We start from the raw sequence: 18,708 nt of genomic DNA on the forward strand, positions 1-18,708 counted from the left end.
TGTGTAACACTAGGATCCCTCCTGTCATTACTCAGGGGATTGTGTGTGTATATGTGTGTGACACTAGGATCCCTCCTGTCATTACTCAGGGGATTGTGTATGTGTGTGTGTGACACTAGGATCCCTCCTGTCATTACTCAGGGGATTGTGTGTGTGACACTAGGATCCCTCCTGTCATTACTCAGGGGATTGTGTGTGTATATGTGATTGTGTGTGACACTAGGATCCCTCCTGTCATTACTCAGGGGAGAGGGGGAGACTGGTGTCCCGCAGGGCACTGTGGCGCTCTGCTCCTCTCTGCTCCGCTCGCTGTCCTCTGAAGGTCAGCGTTTAAAACAGCAGCAGCAGCACCGTTTGTCTGTCTGTCCGGGATGGGGATGAGGAGCGGGAGGGAGCCGTATCTCTGTGAACCTGCTGACTGAACAGGCTCCTCACCGTACACTGCTCTTATCTCCTCCTCCAGAAGCACAGCAGCCTGATATGGCCTTGTGTTACACTCCTTTCCTCCTCCTCTCATCCCAGCTACACTAACGTCCCTCCAACACTGACCTTCGTCAATGATGAAGAGTGCTGGATATAAGCCAAGCGCACCCATTTGTGTGTGTGTGTGTGTGTGTGTGTGTGTGTGTGTGTGTGTGTGTGTGTGTGTGTGTGTGTGTGTGTGTGTGTGTGTGTGTGTGTCTGGACAACAGAGAAATATCCCCAGGAAGGGCCCTACTTTATAGCCACTGTGTAGTCTAGCCACTGTGCAGTATAGCCACTGTGTAGTATAGCCACTGTGTAGTATAGCCACTGTGTAGTATAGCCACTGTGTAGTATAGCCACTGTGTATTATAGCCACTGTGTATTATAGCCACTGTGTAGTATAGCCACTGTGTATTATAGTCACTGTATAGTATAGCCACTGTGTAGTATAGCCACTGTGTATTATAGCCACTGTGTATTATAGCCACTGTGTAGTATAGCCACTGTGTAGTATAGCCACTGTGTAGTATAGCCACTGTGTACTATAGCCACTGTGTAGTATAGCCACTGTGTACTATAGCCACTGTGTAGTATAGCCACTGTGTACTATAGCCACTGTGCAGTATAGCCACTGTGTAGTATAGCCACTGTGTAGTATAGCCACTGTGTAGTATAACCACTGTGTACTATAGCCACTGTGCAGTATAGCCACTGTGTAGTATAGCCACTGTGTAGTATAGCCACTGTGTAGTATAGTCACTGTGTATTATAGCCACTGTGTAGTATAGCCACTGTGTATTATAGCCACTGTACAGTATAGCCACTGTGTTTTATAGCCACTGTACAGTATAGCCACTGTGTACTATAGCCACTGTGCAGTATAGCCACTGTGTAGTATAGTCACTGTGTATTATAGCCACTGTACAGTATAGCCACTGTGTATTATAGCCACTGTGCAGTATAGCCACTGTGTAGTATAGCCACTGTGCAGTATAGCCACTGTGTATTATAGCCACTGTGTAGTATAGCCACTGTGTATTATAGCCACTGTGTATTATAGCCACTGTACAGTATAGCCACTGTGTATTATAGCCACTGTACAGTATAGCCACTGTGTAGTATAGCCACTGTACAGTATAGCCACTGTGTAGTATAGCCACTGTGTAGTATTGCCACTGTGTATTATAGCCACTGTGTAGTATAGCCACTGTGTAGTATAGCCACTGTGTATTATAGCCACTGTGTATTATAGCCACTGTGTATTATAGCCACTGTACAGTATAGCCACTGTGTAGTATAGTCACTGTGTAGTATAGCCACTGTGTAGTATAGTCACAGTGTATTATAGCCACTGTACAGTATAGCCACTGTGTATTATAGCCACTGTACAGTATAGCCACTGTGTAGTATAGCCACTGTGTATTATAGCCACTGTGCAGTATAGCCACTGTGTAGTATAGCCACTGTGTAGTATAGCCACTGTGTATTATAGCCACTGTACAGTATAGCCACTGTGTATTATAGCCACTGTACAGTATAGCCACTGTGTAGTATAGCCACTGTACAGTATAGCCACTGTGTAGTATAGCCACTGTGTATTATAGCCACTGTACAGTATAGCCACTGTGTATTATAGCCACTGTACAGTATAGCCACTGTGTAGTATAGTCACTGTGTAGTATAGCCACTGTGTATTATAGCCACTGTGTAGTATAGCCACTGTGTAGTATAGCCACTGTGTATTATAGCCACTGTGTATTATAGCCACTGTGCAGTATAGCCACTGTGTAGTATAGCCACTGTGTATTATAGCCACTGTGTAGTATTGCCACTGTACAGTATAGCCACTGTGCAGTATAGCCACTGTGTAGTATAGCCACTGTGTAGTATAGCAACTGTACTGTCATACAATAACTATATATGTGGCCTTTAAAGTCTAATCTGACTAGCAATCTCAGCAATTATGAAACTGTAGTCTGATAAAATGCAGGATTTCTTCACAAATGGTATAAATACTGTATATAGTCATTGTCTGATGAAAACCTTGGAACTACATTTTTGCCAATTTAAATTGTTTTACATTTATTGAAAGTGGTATCTAACCTCAATGTACTCTGAACATTTCATGTCTTTAGAACCAAGAACATGTATTCAAAATAGCTTGTAAATTGTCATAATTCTATATTCGTTGATGGAAAACAGTTTTCTTCTTATTTTTTCTCTTTGAAAAGTTGCTGTTTTGGCGAATGTATGTTTTGGTCAGACAGTGACGATATGAGCTGTTGTAGCAGCAGAGTATCCTCGTTAAACACCAGCCTGATGAAGCTAACATTCTGTTTCACTTCACTAGGAATAGTAACGATGAGCACAGCGGTCAGTCTGGTTTCACCCAGCTAGGAGCAGAGCACCTCACCTCATGAAAAAAGGCTGAAGCCAGGAACACTGCTGATTGGCCGAGCCACTTACTGACTCCACTCTTCAGCAGGGGCTTGTAGAAGTGGCTTTGGGAGAGAGAGGGAGCAACACGGGAGGACGCGTATCATCAAACACCTCACGGCAGCTTCAAACCAGCTCACAAATCCCCAATACATCCTCAATACATTTCTGCTCAGTATCAACCTCCATTCCACTGATTCCGTACCATTGAATCATTTATAGCATCTCAATGTTACATACAGTATACTATGTATAGAATACATTGCATCTACTCACCGAAGGCACCACTTGTGTACTGGAATATTCCAGTTTTGCCAAAAGTATGTGATGGTCTCAGAGTTCCTGCAAGAAAGGGGAAAGTCTCCTAGTCATGTGAAGTGATGTATTTTACAGTGGGACATGCTATTGATATTTTACTTGTGCACATCTCAAATGATCTCTTCTCCCTCTTAGTAACATACTGGCAATAAACAACGTAATGTAACAAAATAGACCGTATTCATTTCCCCTACCACCAGTCTCTGTAAAACTCCCGGTCTCCAAATTGCAGGAGCTCAGCAATAAAGTTCAAGGACGAGTGGAAGAACCAGTAGAAGAATATCAACCAGAGAAGATGATTGGGCACCTGATGGGAGAGAGAAGACAGGGGAATAATACTGTATCCAGGACAACATAAAACAACAATAGAACAACGGAACGGCCCAATACAATGTATATGTCATATCTCTCAAGGCCCAAGGGTACTATGAACCATGTTACCATGACCGCATTACCCCTGTGTTCTCTTGTGTACTTACGGCTAGTCTGAGTAGACGCTCCATCATCATAGGGAGGTCCATATCCTACAGAATCAGGATCAATGAAGAAAGACAGATTGTATTGATAGAGAAAAATAGTCAAAAAATGCTTTAAATGTAAATCATAAATGTACCAGTAATCCTATTTTACCTCCAATGGCTTCATAGAACTCTGAATAATGGGTATCATCCACTGGAGGAGAATAAGAGACCGATGAGGTGAATAAACAGCACAAATCATAAATAAAATGAGGTGCTTATTCTCAATAAATACATGTAGTCACTATACATAAGTCAATGTCAGTAGAAAACCTACCTGCTGTGTTAATGCCACCAATAACTGGGTGAAGAACAGCTGGGAAGAGATGATTTGTTACTTAGCATTTCTCCTCTAAATCCAACAAAAGAGCAATACTTGAGTGTGTGTGTGTGTGCGTGTGCGTGTGTGTTGTGTGTGTGTGTGTGTGTCTGCGCGTGTGCGTATGTTTGTGTGTGTGAGTGTGTGTGTGTGTGTGTGTGTGTGTGTGTGTGTGTGTGTGTGTGTGTGTGTGTGTGTGTGTGTGTGTGTGTGTGTGTGTGTGTGTGTGTGTGTGTGTGTGTGTGCAGGAAAAACGCTGTCTGCCTTTTAGCTTTGGATAAGTCTTGGGACCAGAGTGCACATCTCCACAGTAGACCAATAAACCAAGCTAATCTTCTAATGGAGGTTCAGAGAAATTCACAATTCACAATTCTATCTGTTTGCTGTAGATGACTGTGTCAGATCATATTGAAGAGATCTGATGTTTCTGTATTTCTAGAATGTGCTCCTTCACATGGGGCTAAACAGGAAGTTGTACATCTTCTTTTATACCCATAGCATAACATTGGGAAATAACCAGTAGGACAAAGCCGTGATAACATCAACTGTTCAGTCTAGTTTACAGAGTATAAAGCAGCGTATTAACAAACCAATGCAGAAAGGGTGATTGGGGACAGAACTCACCATTTCAAAAAGCCTCCTTAGCAGGAAGCTCATTCGAATCCGTGGAGACCGGGGGAAGTTTAATTCATAGCAGAGGGTTGGTGCAAAAACAAAATAATACAAATCTAAAAAGACAAAAGAGATTAGAAAGAAAGAGGGAAGTGAGAGAGATTAGAAAGAGACAGACAGGAGAGAGAGAAAGAGAGAGAGAGAAAGAGAGAATATTATTATAGTCTGATATAGTTCCAGTAGCAGGCTACAGCAGGATAGGTTGAGGCAGCAGTGATAAGAGTGGGGTCTGCTACAGCAGGATAGGTTGAGGGAGCAGTGATAAAAGTGGGGTCTGCTACAGCAGGATAGGTTGAGGGAGCAGTGATAAGAGTGGGGTCTGCTACAGCAGGATAGGTTGAGGGAGCAGTGATAAGAGTGGGGTCTGCTACAGCAGGATAGGTTGAGGCAGCAGTGATAAGAGTTGGGTCTGCTACAGCAGGATAGGTTGAGGCAGCAGTGATAAGAGTTGGGTCTGCTACAGCAGGATAGGTTGAGGGAGCAGTGATAAGAGTGGGGTCTGCTACAGCAGGATAGGTTGAGGCAGCAGTGATAAGAATGGGGTCTGCTACAGCAGGATAGGTTGAGGCAGCAGTGATAAGAGTGGGGTCTGCTACAGCAGGATAGGTTGAGGCAGCAGTAATAAAAGTGGGGTCTGCTACAGCAGGATAGGTTGAGGCAGCAGTGATAAGAGTGGAGTCTGCTACAGCAGGATAGGTTGAGGCAGCAGTGATAAGAGTGGGGTCTGCTACAGCAGGATAGGTTGAGGCAGCAGTGATAAGAGTGGGGTCTGCTACAGCAGGATAGGTTGAGGCAGCAGTGATAAGAATGGGGTCTGCTACAGCAGGATAGGTTGAGGCAGCAGTGATAAGAGTGGGGTCTGCTACAGCAGGATAGGTTGAGGCAGCAGTGATAAGAGTGGGGTCTGCTACAGCAGGATAGGTTGAGGCAGCAGTGATAAGAGTGGGGTCTGCTACAGCAGGATAGGTTGAGGGAGCAGTGATAAGAGTGGGGTCTGCTACAGCAGGATAGGTTGAGGCAGCAGTGATAAGAGTGGGGTCTGCTACAGCAGGATAGGTTGAGGCAGCAGTGATAAGAGTGGGTTCTGCTACAGCAGGATAGGTTGAGGCAGCAGTGATAAGAGTTGGGTCTGCTACAGCAGGATAGGTTGAGGCAGCTGTAATAAAAGTGGGGTCTGCTACAGCAGGATAGGTTGAGGCAGCAGTGATAAAAGTGGGGTCTGCTACAGCAGGATAGGTTGAGGCAGCAGTGATAAAAGTGGGGTCTGCTACAGCAGGATAGGTTGAGGCAGCAGTGATAAAAGTGGGGTCTGCTACAGCAGGACCTGGGTTCAAATACATGCATTTGACTATTTGTTATTTAAATGGTTTATGTGTATTTGAGTATTTCAAAAACAGCCGAAAACAAGTACTTAAAACAAATATTTTAATGGTTATTTGTAAAAACCAAATAGTCGACCAAATTGTATTTTAAAGTATTTTCTAATACTTATTTCAAATACTATTTTCAAATACATGGGTTAAATGAATGGGAGTGTATTTGAGTATCTCCAAATATATTCAAATATTCAACTACTTGTTTTTTTCAAATAAAAGTGATCTGAATAGTTGTTTTGAAACGTTATTGAAACACCTGACATTGTATTTGAACCCAGGGCTTGGTCTACCTGGGATGGAATGTCCAACCTCTACTGACCTCTGAGGGTGAGATTTCCAGGATAGGAGACCTGATAGTCCCCTCCACTTCCCTTAGACCGTGGTAGAGAGGAACCTGTAGAGGAGAGTACTAGCCATGTTAAGTCAGCAATTAAACATGTATGATTCTCACAGTCACAATCACTCTACTTAGAGAACAGCTTCTTGTATACAGTCAACCAGCAGGTGGCAGTGCAGCAGTTAAGGAGCGATGTGGATTGTAGTATTATGTGTGTGTGTGTTAATGTTTACAACAGGAAAACGGTTTCCATTAAGGGTACATGTACAAACATGCAGGATCGCCGCCTATGAAAAATTAGGTCACAGTTGCCATTTCCGCGGAGGCGAGTCAGAAATCTCATCAAGCCCTTTATTACTAGTCAAAGGTCAACGTAGAACCCAGGTGAGACCAACTCTCTAGACAAAGCAACTCTGGGAGTCAAAGGTCAACGTAGAACCCAGGTGAGACAAACTCTCTAGACAAAGCAACTCTGGGAGTCAAAGGTCAACGTAGAACCCAGGTGACACAAACTCTCTAGACAAAGCAACTCTGGGAGTCGTCACAGAAGAGCTTAGAGGACGAGGGTTGAAATCAAACCTGTTATAACAATATTAGTTATTTTTCAAATACTTGATTGTCTGGCGCAATGGATAAAAAGGAATTGTCCCAAAAGTACATACTCCGCCCATCTGGCACTCCAGGCAGACTAAATCAAATATAAAGTATTTGAAAAATCTCCCTCACAGCGCACAAACTTCAAGAACAGACGTATCAGTAAAATCCGAAGCAGTGAAGCCCAGAAAGCGTGAGCAGTATAGCAAAAGCAGTACATCTGAAGTAATTAAAGTAGTAGCAGTGTTGTTGTTGGCCAGTTGCTGGTAGGGGGCATAGAGGACTGTGGAGACTGAGGACTTACATGAGAGGGAGCGGGCCAGGCTACGGGCTTTTAGCATGGGGCATAGAGGACTGTGGAGACTGAGGACTTACATGAGAGGGAGCGGGCCAGGCTACGGGCTTTAGCATGGGGCATAGAGGACTGTGGAGACTGAGGACTTACATGAGAGGGAGCGGGCCAGGCTACGGGCTTTAGCATGGGGCATAGAGGACTGTGGAGACTGAGGACTTACATGAGAGGGAGCGGGCCAGGCTACAGGCTTTAGCATGGAGCATAGAGGACTGTGGAGACTGAGGACTTACATGAGAGGGAGCGGGCCAGGCTACAGGCTTTAGCATGGGGCATAGAGGACTGTGGAGACTGAGGACTTACATGAGAGGGAGCGGGCCAGGCTACGGGCTTTAGCATGGGGCATAGAGGACTGTGGAGACTGAGGACTTACATGAGAGGGAGCGGGCCAGGCTACGGGCTTTAGCATGGGGCATAGAGGACTGTGGAGACTGAGGACTTACATGAGAGGGAGCGGGCCAGGCTACGGGCTTTAGCATGGGGCATAGAGGACTGTGGAGACTGAAGACTTACATGAGAGGGAGCGGGCCAGGCTACGGGCTTTAGCATGGGGCATAGAGGACTGTGGAGACTGAGGACTTACATGAGAGGGAGCGGGCCAGGCTACGGGCTTTAGCATGGGGCATAGAGGACTGTGGAGACTGAGGACTTACATGAGAGGGAGCGGGCCAGGCTACGGGCTTTAGCATGGGGCATAGAGGACTGTGGAGACTGAGGACTTACATGAGAGGGAGCGGGCCAGGCTACAGGCTTTAGCATGGGGCATAGAGGACTGTGGAGACTGAGGACTTACATGAGAGGGAGCGGGCCAGGCTACAGGCTTTAGCATGGGCATAGAGGACTGTGGAGACTGAGGACTTACATGAGAGGGAGCGGGCCAGGCTACGGGCTTTAGCATGGGGCATAGAGGACTGTGGAGACTGAGGACTTACATGAGAGGGAGCGGGCCAGGCTACGGGCTTTAGCATGGGGCATAGAGGACTGTGGAGACTGAGGACTTACATGAGAGGAAGCGGGCCAGGCTACGGGCTTTAGCATGGGGCATAGAGGACTGTAGAGACTGAGGACTTACATGACAGGGAGCGGGCCAGGCTACAGGCTTTAGCATGGGGCATAGAGGACTGTGGAGACTGAGGACTTACATGAGAGGGAGCGGGCCAGGCTACGGGCTTTAGCATGGGGCATAGAGGACTGTGGAGACTGAGGACTTACATGAGAGGGAGCGGGCCAGGCTACGGGCTTTAGCATGGGGCATTGAGGACTGTGGAGACTGAGGACTTACATGAGAGGGAGCGGGCCAGGCTACGGGCTTTAGCATGGGGCATAGAGGACTGTGGAGACTGAGGACTTACATGAGAGGGAGCGGGCCAGGCTACGGGCTTTAGCATGGGGCATAGAGGACTGTGGAGACTGAGGACTTACATGAGAGGGAGCGGCCAGGCTACGGGCTTTAGCATGGGGCATAGAGGACTGTGGAGACTGAGGACTTACATGAGAGGGAGCGGGACAGGCTACGGGCTTTAGCATGGGGCATAGAGGACTGTGGAGACTGAGGACTTACATGAGAGGGAGCGGGCCAGGCTACGGGCTTTATCATGGGGCATAGAGGACTGTAGAGACTGAGGACTTACATGAGAGGGAGCGGGCCAGGCTACAGGCTTTAGCATGGGGCATAGAGGACTGTGGAGACTGAGGACTTACATGAGAGGGAGCGGGCCAGGCTACAGGCTTTAGCATGGGGCATAGAGGACTGTGGAGACTGAGGACTTACATGAGAGGGAGCGGGCCAGGCTACAGGCTTTAGCATGGGGCATAGAGGACTGTGGAGACTGAGGACTTACATGAGAGGGAGCGGGCCAGGCTACGGGCTTTAGCATGGGCATAGAGGACTGTGGAGACTGAGGACTTACATGAGAGGGAGCGGGCCAGGCTACGGGCTTTAGCATGGGGCATAGAGGACTGTGGAGACTGAGGACTTACATGAGAGGGAGCGGGCCAGGCTACAGGCTTTAGCATGGGGCATAGAGGACTGTGGAGACTGAGGACTTACATGAGAGGGAGCGGGCCAGGCTACGGGCTTTAGCATGGGGCATAGAGGACTGTGGAGACTGAGGACTTACATGACAGGGAGCGGGCCAGGCTACGGGCTTTAGCATGGGGCATAGAGGACTGTGGAGACTGAGGACTTACATGACAGGGAGCGGGCCAGGCTACGGGCTTTAGCATGGGGCATAGAGGACTGTGGAGACTGAGGACTTACATGAGAGGGAGCGGGCCAGGCTACGGGCTTTAGCATGGGGCATAGAGGACTGTGGAGACTGAGGACTTACATGAGAGGGAGCGGGCCAGGCTACGGGCTTTAGCATGGGGCATAGAGGACTGTGGAGACTGAGGACTTACATGAGAGGGAGCGGGCCAGGCTACGGGCTTTAGCATGGGGCATAGAGGACTGTGGAGACTGAGGACTTACATGAGAGGGAGCGGGCCAGGCTACGGGCTTTAGCATGGGCATAGAGGACTGTGGAGACTGAGGACTTACATGAGAGGGAGCGGGCCAGGCTACGGGCTTTAGCATGGGGCATAGAGGACTGTGGAGACTGAGGACTTACATGAGAGGGAGCGGGCCAGGCTACAGGCTTTAGCATGGGGCATAGAGGACTGTGGAGACTGAGGACTTACATGAGAGGGAGCGGGCCAGGCTACGGGCTTTAGCATGGGGCATAGAGGACTGTGGAGACTGAGGACTTACATGACAGGGAGCGGGCCAGGCTACGGGCTTTAGCATGGGGCATAGAGGACTGTGGAGACTGAGGACTTACATGACAGGGAGCGGGCCAGGCTACGGGCTTTAGCATGGGGCATAGAGGACTGTGGAGACTGAGGACTTACATGAGAGGGAGCGGGCCAGGCTACGGGCTTTAGCATGGGGCATAGAGGACTGTGGAGACTGAGGACTTACATGAGAGGGAGCGGGCCAGGCTACGGGCTTTAGCATGGGGCATAGAGGACTGTGGAGACTGAGGACTTACATGAGAGGGAGCGGGCCAGGCTACAGGCTTTAGCATGGGGCATAGAGGACTGTGGAGACTGAGGACTTACATGAGAGGGAGCGGGCCAGGCTACGGGCTTTAGCATGGGCATAGAGGACTGTGGAGACTGAGGACTTACATGAGAGGGAGCGGGCCAGGCTACGGGCTTTAGCATGGGGCATAGAGGACTGTGGAGACTGAGGACTTACATGAGAGGGAGCGGGCCAGGCTACAGGCTTTAGCATGGGGCATAGAGGACTGTGGAGACTGAGGACTTACATGAGAGGGAGCGGGCCAGGCTACAGGCTTTAGCATGGGGCATAGAGGACTGTGGAGACTGAGGACTTACATGAGAGGGAGCGGGCCAGGCTACGGGCTTTAGCGTGGCTCATCTCTCTACACCACTTGTTCACATCTTTGTAGGAGTAGAGCTTCAGGAAGAGGACGGTGTACACTCCCAGAGCAGACGCTCCACCCACTGAGAACAAGAACAATGTGCAATGTTAAATATGAGCAATAGTTATGCAATATTTGCCGTTAGAATTCACAGTCAATCATATTAAGTGTTGTATGCACAACAGTACAATACATTACATTACAATACATTATCCATCAAATGGAGTGAATGACGTGGGTGTGGGTGGTTGTAAAGGATCTTGATGTTTAGTAGCACAGTGCGTTAAGTAGTATATTTAAGCAATAAGGCCCGAGGTGGTGTGGTATATGAACCAATATACCTCAGCTAACGCACAACACAAGGTGGAGTGCCTGGATACAGCCTTTAGCCGTGGTATATTGGCCATATATCACAATCCCCCGAGGTGCCTTGCTATTATAAACTGTTTACTAACGTAATTAGAGCAGTAAAAATAAATGTTGTGTCATACCTGTGGTATACGGTCTGATATACCACGGCTGTCAGCCAATCAGAATTCAGGGCTCGAACCACACAGTTTATAATATGGTACAGTCAACTTGAGGTATTCAACATGCATATCACACTGTAGAACAGAAAATAATGAAACCCTCTGATTCCCAGTTAGCGAAGACGTTGGCTTTGATGTGTAGCTAACAAACAGGCCCTAACAAGAAGCTGAGGAATGCTGCCCACCTGGCTCTTACTGTCCTTATCTAGGGCTATCCATATGTGTCAAGAGTTACAACACTCACCATCCTCTCCTTGTCTATCACACAAGATGAACGACTGGGAACACAAAGTCCACTCACGTTCAACCAACTACCAGCGCTACCGCCCGAGGTCCAGGGAAACCTGGCAAGGCCCCCAGGTCATTCTAACAGACTAGTACTGCTTTATCAACAGCGGACATATGCTGCATGGAAATGGGCCGTGCTGGTTACCTAGTAGATGGCATGGGCACAGAGAGAAAGACAGAGACTGTCTCCCTCGCCAAGAGGAGCATCCGTGGCCCTCTCCCCTGACCTTGATGTATAAACAGTAGCTCTGCATGAGGTACAAGAGACAGATGGTACATCTTTGTCCGTTCCCGTGGCGACGGCAGATGAGGAGAAAGGAAGACTTTTGGGTAAGGAAGGAAACTGTAGCTACGCAGTCAACGCCCAGGGAAATATCATCTGATTTGTGAGAGGTAAAATGAAGATCTTAAAGACACTAAGACACAAGACCTTCCTATTCTCCTCTAAGAGGAATGATTACTAAAAACTCATGACTGTAGCTTCACCTTTGTCTTTATGCTTGTACAGATGTAGGATCTTAATTTGAGCCAGTTTGCTACAGTAGGAAAATAATCCTGCAGCAAAAGGAAATTATTATTATTATTATGTGGACATTTGTGTAGGGGTTGATCCATTTTTCATAAGGGAAAATCAAGTCTGAAATGCCAAAGTGGAAATGACAAACTTCAGAAATACACAAGTTATACATTTCCTTTATTGAAGGAAAATTATCCAGCAAAAGGGTGAACAAACTAAGATCCTACATTTGTAAATATGAAACTGTGGGTAAAGAACAACATCACAGACAGTTAATATCATCTTGTGTTTGTGGTCAGTTTCCTAAGTTCTGAGACATGTGTAGTCATGAGAGACTCAGTTAGCTGTTGTATGTCACCAGATGCCATGCTGGCTAGCAACCAGCTTGATGAAGACAGGCAGAGCTGACCTGACATTGACCTGTGTCTCAGCCACTCCTCTTCTGGCCTCATATCCACCTCACTCCTTACTTCCTCTCCCTGTGAGCCAACTGGGACTGATGAAACACTGCCCAACTGATTCCATTCAGATAAAATCACACACTTGGATAATATAATACTACATGAACTACACATGAATGACCAACTGATTCCATTAATATAAAATCATATACTTGGATAATATAATACTACACTAACTACACATTAATGACCAACTGATTCCATTAATATAAAATCATATACTTGGATAATATAATACTACATGAACTACACATTTTACAATTGGCTCATTCATCCCCCTCCTCTCCCCTGTAACTATTCCCCAGGTCGTTGCTGCAAATGAGAACGTGTTCTCAGTCAACTTACCTGGTAAAATAACGGTAAAATAAATAAATAAAAATAAACATGAATGACCAACTGATTCCATTAATATAAAATCACATACTTGGATAATATAATACTACACTAAATACACATTAATGACCAACTGGATAATATAATACTACATAAACTACACATTAATGACCAACTGGATAAAATAATACTACACGAACTACACATTAATGACCAACTAGATAATATAATACTACATTAACTACACATTAATGACCAACTGGATAATATAGTACTACATTAACTAAACATTAATGACCAACTGGATAATATAATACTACATGAACTACACATTAATGACCAACTGAGTCCATTAATATAAAATCACATACTTTAATAATATACTACTACACTAACTACACATTAATGACCAACTGGATAATATATTACTACATTAACTACACATTAATGACCAACTGATTCCATTAATATAAAAACATATACTTGGATAATATAATACTACACTAACTACACATTAATGACTAAATAGATAATTTAATACTGCATTAACTACACATTAATGACCAACTGAATAATATAATACTACATTAACTACACATTAATGACCAACTAGATAAAATAATACTACATAAACTACACATTATTGACCAACTGGAAAATAGAATACTACATTAACTACACATTAATGACCAACTAGATAATATAATACTTCATTAACTACACATTAATGACCAACTAGATAATATAATACTTCATAAACTACACATTATTGACCAACTAGATAATATAATACTTCATAAACTACACATTATTGACCAACTAGATCATATTGTACTACATTAACTACACATTAATGACCAACTGGATAATATAATACTACATTAACTACACATTAACGACCAACTAGATAATATAATACTACATTAACTACACATTAACGACCAACTAGATAATATAATACTACACTACTGTAACTTCTGTAATGCAACTGATTCCATTAATATAAACTCTTACAGGGGTAGATCATAGAATACCACACTAAAGTCATTTCATTCAGACACAATTACACACTTAAATGTCGACACACTAACTATACTAATAGTGAAGACAAACAGAGACACACTAACTAAACTAATAGTGAAGACACACAGAGATACACTAACTAAACTAATAGTGAAGACACAGAGAAACACTAACTAAACTATTAGTGAAGACAAACAGAGACACACTAACTAAACTAATAGTGAAGACACAGAGAAACACTAACTAAACTAATAGTGAAGACAAACAGAGACACACTAACTAAACTAATAGTGAAGACAAACAGAGACACACTAACTAAACTAATAGTGAAGACACACAGAGACACACTAACTAAACTAATAGTGAAGACAAACAGAGACACACTAACTAAACTAATAGTGAAGACACACAGAGACACACTAACTAAACTAATAGAGAAACACATAGACACACTAGATTCAGATACAGTTTTGTTTTTTCTGAAAAGCAGGATTTGCTATACAGATGTAGGATCTTAATTTGAGCCAGTTTGCTACTGCAGGGGAAAACATACTTCAGCAACAGGAAATGTAAATGATTATGTGGATTATAATTAAAGAAAAATTCCACTCAGAAACTCTCCTTTGTTATTTGTTTCCTTCATCCACAGTTGATACAGTCCCAAAATGTTTAACATGTCAGCAGTCAAGTTTTCAAGATATTGGACTTTCAAGAAGCAACGTGTCACCGGCCACATCATGATGATGATGATGCAAAACGGAAAGTTCTCCTGCAACAGGGCGATCAAATTAAGATCCTACATCTGTAGGCTGATGAGAACACATACAGCAGTACCTGGAGTCATGGACTTCACCATTAGTACGATAGCCACCGGGAAGCACAGTGTGACTGACAGGTTAATGGAATGAACCAGCAGCCCAACACGTTCACTGAAGCAGCCCTGGAGGGACAGAAGAACTGCACGTTAAGGCTGCGGGAAGCAGGGGTGTGAGGGGGCTGCAGCACCCCCTGAGAAATCACAATATATTTATATATTTTAAATCATTAAATAAAAATCACAAAAGTAGTGCACTGGGCCTTTAATAGTTCTGTATTAGCGGACTGATATAGCCGTCTGCAGCGCAGGCAAAACTTTTTTTATAACAATAACAGCAACAATGGTAAGTACATCAGAATGAAACTCACCACTGAGAGCCTTCGCTCTGTGTACAAAGCTGCCACTATAAACACGTTGGACACTGGGAGGAAAGACGAGACAAATGATGTCGGTTATCAAATAAATGTTACCAAACAAACACACGACAAGCATGGCGAGTTAACATATACAAGGGAGATGATACGATGATAAAATAAGACCTTATGTTGTTCCTCCCTACAGTGCTGAGGGGAGGGGGGGTCCACCACTGCCCTGTTAAGATAAACCTGCTGTCACAGCATCAGCTTCTGGGACAAATGAGGCAGCACAAACACAGCATATGTGTTGCATAGACCACCTGCTACTACTGCACTGTTACTGTCCTACTGCAGGACTGGCAGGGGAGCTCTGCAGTGGAGAGGAAACACACACTTAAGAAAACACACACACACACGCATGAGAACGGAAACAAACACACATGCGTATGCATGAGCATGCACACACGAACATGGTTGTATGCACACACAGAAAGAAATGAAAGGCTCAACTATTTTGAATCATGGGATTATCTAACTAGCTGCAGGGCTGCCTCTCGCTCCATACCATATCATGTGACCTGGTCTTTGGAATAATGTTTTTCTGCTGTGTTTTGAAGGATACATCATAGAATCAATTCTAAAGGCCTACAGTATTCAAAATGTCAAAGGCCTGATGGAATAGGTTGAGGTGGACTTTTATGGAAACCAACCTTGAATAAAACACAGAATAAAATACAGTAGGTGTCTGTCTCTAATGCCTTGGCAACTTCTGTGGAAACCAACCTTGAATAAAACAGAGAATAAAATACAGTAGGTGTGTGTGTCTAATGCCTTTCCAACTTCTGTGGAAACCAACCTTGAATAAAACACAGAATAAAATACAGTAGGTGTCTGTCTCTAATGCCTTGGCACTATCTGTGCCTGGCTCACAATCAGAAAAAGTGCTTGAGCTTAACTGATACTACAGCCAATAAAACAGACACTGGATCACGCGTCAATGACTACAAGTGTTAATAAAATAAATATGCTGCAATGCATATAAAACCAGTGCCTTCTGAAGGCGTCATTGTCTGCTATGCCCCTGTACTGTACTGTATAGGGAGTCCCTTGTCCCATAGTCCTTCTCTCAGTACTGTACTGTATAGGGAGTCCCTTGTCCCATAGTCCTTCTCTCTGTACTGCAGGCCAATAAAATAGGCCAGGGGGATGGACCTCAGGAGACGGCTGCAGCAGGACAGCCTGTAATGACCTGCCTACAGATCTAGGGTGTAGGGGGAGTGACCGTGTGTGTAGGGTCTTGGGGAATGATGTGATAGTTTGTTGGGAGAGTGATCTAGTGTGTAGGGGGAGTGACCGTGTGTGTAGGGTCTTGGGGAATGATGTGATAGTTTGTTGGGAGAGTGATCTAGTGCGTAGGGGGAGTGACCGTGTGTGTAGGGTCTTGGGGAATGATGTGATAGTTTGTTGGGAGAGTGATCTAGTGCGTAGGGGGAGTGAGGGGGGAATATCCAGAAGGACCCTAAATGACATGCTAGAGCAGAGTAAAGTCCACGTACCGATAACAAGGCACGCTGCAGGCATGTTGTAGGGGTCCTTTATGAATAGAGAAACCACTTGTATTGGGTCCACTAGAATACCATACCTAGACAAACACACACTGTGGTTAGACACTCAGAGCTCAGCTGAATCAAACCACATTCTTATTTTATAGCTCCTGTGTTTTTGTTCTACCCTGTTATTTTTAGTATTACATTGTTATTGATTACTGCATTGTTGGGATTAGAGTTTTCAAGAAAGGCATTTCACTGTACTTGTTCATGTGACATTAAAAGTTAACTTGAAACATTTCAGCCTTTCAGTTTTCAGAATGCTGCGAGTGTAAGTGATGCAGCGTGTTTGAGTGAATCAGGCACAGAACCTCCTATCTTACTTTACAGTAATACATTACAATGTACCCTCCTTGCACGTCTCTGAAAACGGGGCCTTTACTTCCAACTGTCAAATGACAGCCATAAGACTACACTCTCCTTTCCCCCTCTTCTCTTACGGCAAACTTCTCATAACAATCTGTACTTACTTTAAAAGGTTTTCCAAGAACAGACGGGCATTGCTTAAGACCTACAACAAAAGAGGGCTTGTAAATTCATTGCATCCTTGAAAATACCGTTTGTTTCACTTGGTACAAGCATACATTCATCATATGATTAAATTACAGTGTCTCTTTTACACTGTAGTTTCAAGTTTTATTAGTCGTATATACGTGATACACATGGTATATATCGTCCAACGAAATGCTTACTTGCAGGTTCCTTTTCGACAATGCAACAATAAGAAATAAGAACAGTTAAGAATACAAACAAAGTAAATGTCTCAGTAGAATACATTTTTTAGCATAATAATACAGGAAGGCACAATTTATAGTTCAATATTTACACATGTTTTGGGGAAGGGGGGATTGGGGGAGAGTGTGGGGGACAAGTGTTTAAATTGTGAGGTATTTAGCGGGGTGGAGCAGGTGAAGCCAAGTGCAGACTCAGACGAGGAGACATGAAGAAGGTAACCAAGGTATTTATTGAAAAGCGGAGAGTGGAGAGAAAAGCAGCGTATGGCTGGGGAAAACAGGCAACATAGGATAACAAGATCTATGCAGGAACAAACGGCTTGAAATGCAGACTGACTGAGCAGAGGCTACGATCTGGCAGCGTGGAAGTGGCAGGGCTGAGTATTTGTATTTGTGTGTAGCATGAATGTATGAGGGTGTGTGTGGATGAGTGTACAGTATATCTGTGTAGGTGTGAGTGAGTGCATGTGTGCTAAGGTGCAGTATTTATTTTCCACTGTAGATGCACCTAACTCCATATTCCAGGAGGAAACTCCATTAGAGAACCGGAGGAAACTCCATAAGAGAACCGGAGAAACTCCATAAGAGAACCGGAGGAAATTCCATAAGAGAACCGGAGGAAACTCCATAAGAGAACCGGAGGAAACTCCATAAGAGAACTGGGGGAAACTCCATAAGAGAACCGGAGGAAACTCCATAAGAGAACCGGAGGAAACTCCATTAGAGAACCGGAGGAAACTCCATTAGAGAACCGGAGGAATCTCCATAAGAGAACTGGGGGAAACTCCATAAGAGAACCGGAGGAAACTCCATAAGAGAACTCCATATCAAGGGGACTTTGTTCATAGGGTTCTTAAGGGTTCTTAAACCCTTTAAGGGCAGTAGACTGTAACATGTTACACTATACCTCAGTAAACCCTTTAAGGGCAGTAGACTGTAACACGTCACACATTACCTCAGTAAACCCTTTAAGGGCAGTAGACTGTAACACGTCACACATTACCTCAGTAAACCCTTTAAGGGCAGTAGACTGTAACATGTTACACTATACCTCAGTAAACCCTTTAAGGGCAGTAGACTGTAACATGTTGCACTATACCTCAGTAAACCCTTTAAGGGCAGTAGACTGTAACACATTACACTTTACCTCAGTAAACCCTTTAAGGGCAGTAGACTGTAACACATTACACTATACCTCAGTAAACCCTTTAAGGGCACTAGACTGTAACA

General features: G+C 44.6%; 1 protein-coding gene across 1 annotated transcript; it reads right to left on the reverse strand.

Annotated features, from left to right (window-relative positions):
* Positions 1-2,317: 2,317 nt before the first annotated feature.
* On the reverse strand, positions 2,318-18,387 carry LOC129847476 (diacylglycerol O-acyltransferase 1-like). Its single transcript, XM_055915280.1, has 13 exons — positions 17,215-18,387; positions 16,694-16,779; positions 15,150-15,202; positions 14,799-14,904; positions 10,766-10,894; positions 6,424-6,498; positions 4,681-4,784; positions 4,015-4,053; positions 3,850-3,891; positions 3,699-3,743; positions 3,414-3,526; positions 3,178-3,243; positions 2,318-2,966 (listed from the first exon to the last, which is right to left on the reverse strand). The coding sequence occupies exons 2-13, from the start codon at positions 16,716-16,718 to the stop codon at positions 2,840-2,842; spliced, it is 924 nt and encodes a 307-aa protein (XP_055771255.1). The 5' UTR covers positions 16,719-16,779; positions 17,215-18,387; the 3' UTR covers positions 2,318-2,839.
* Positions 18,388-18,708: the final 321 nt, after the last annotated feature.

Source organism: Salvelinus fontinalis, unplaced genomic scaffold (genome assembly GCF_029448725.1).
Source record: "Salvelinus fontinalis isolate EN_2023a unplaced genomic scaffold, ASM2944872v1 scaffold_0861, whole genome shotgun sequence".
Classification (NCBI taxonomy): domain Eukaryota; kingdom Metazoa; phylum Chordata; class Actinopteri; order Salmoniformes; family Salmonidae; genus Salvelinus; species Salvelinus fontinalis.

Bases quoted from the DNA above. Each gene is read 5' to 3' on its own strand.
- LOC129847476 (XM_055915280.1), bottom strand. From the start codon at position 16,718: ATGCCTGCAGCGTGCCTTGTTATCG. The intron at 15,203-16,693 runs GTACGTGGACTT...CTTTCCTCCCAG, and splicing joins TGCAGCGTGCCTTGTTATCG to TGTCCAACGTGTTTATAGTG. The intron at 3,527-3,698 runs GTAAGTACACAA...CTCTCCCATCAG, and splicing joins AGCGTCTACTCAGACTAGCC to GTGCCCAATCATCTTCTCTG.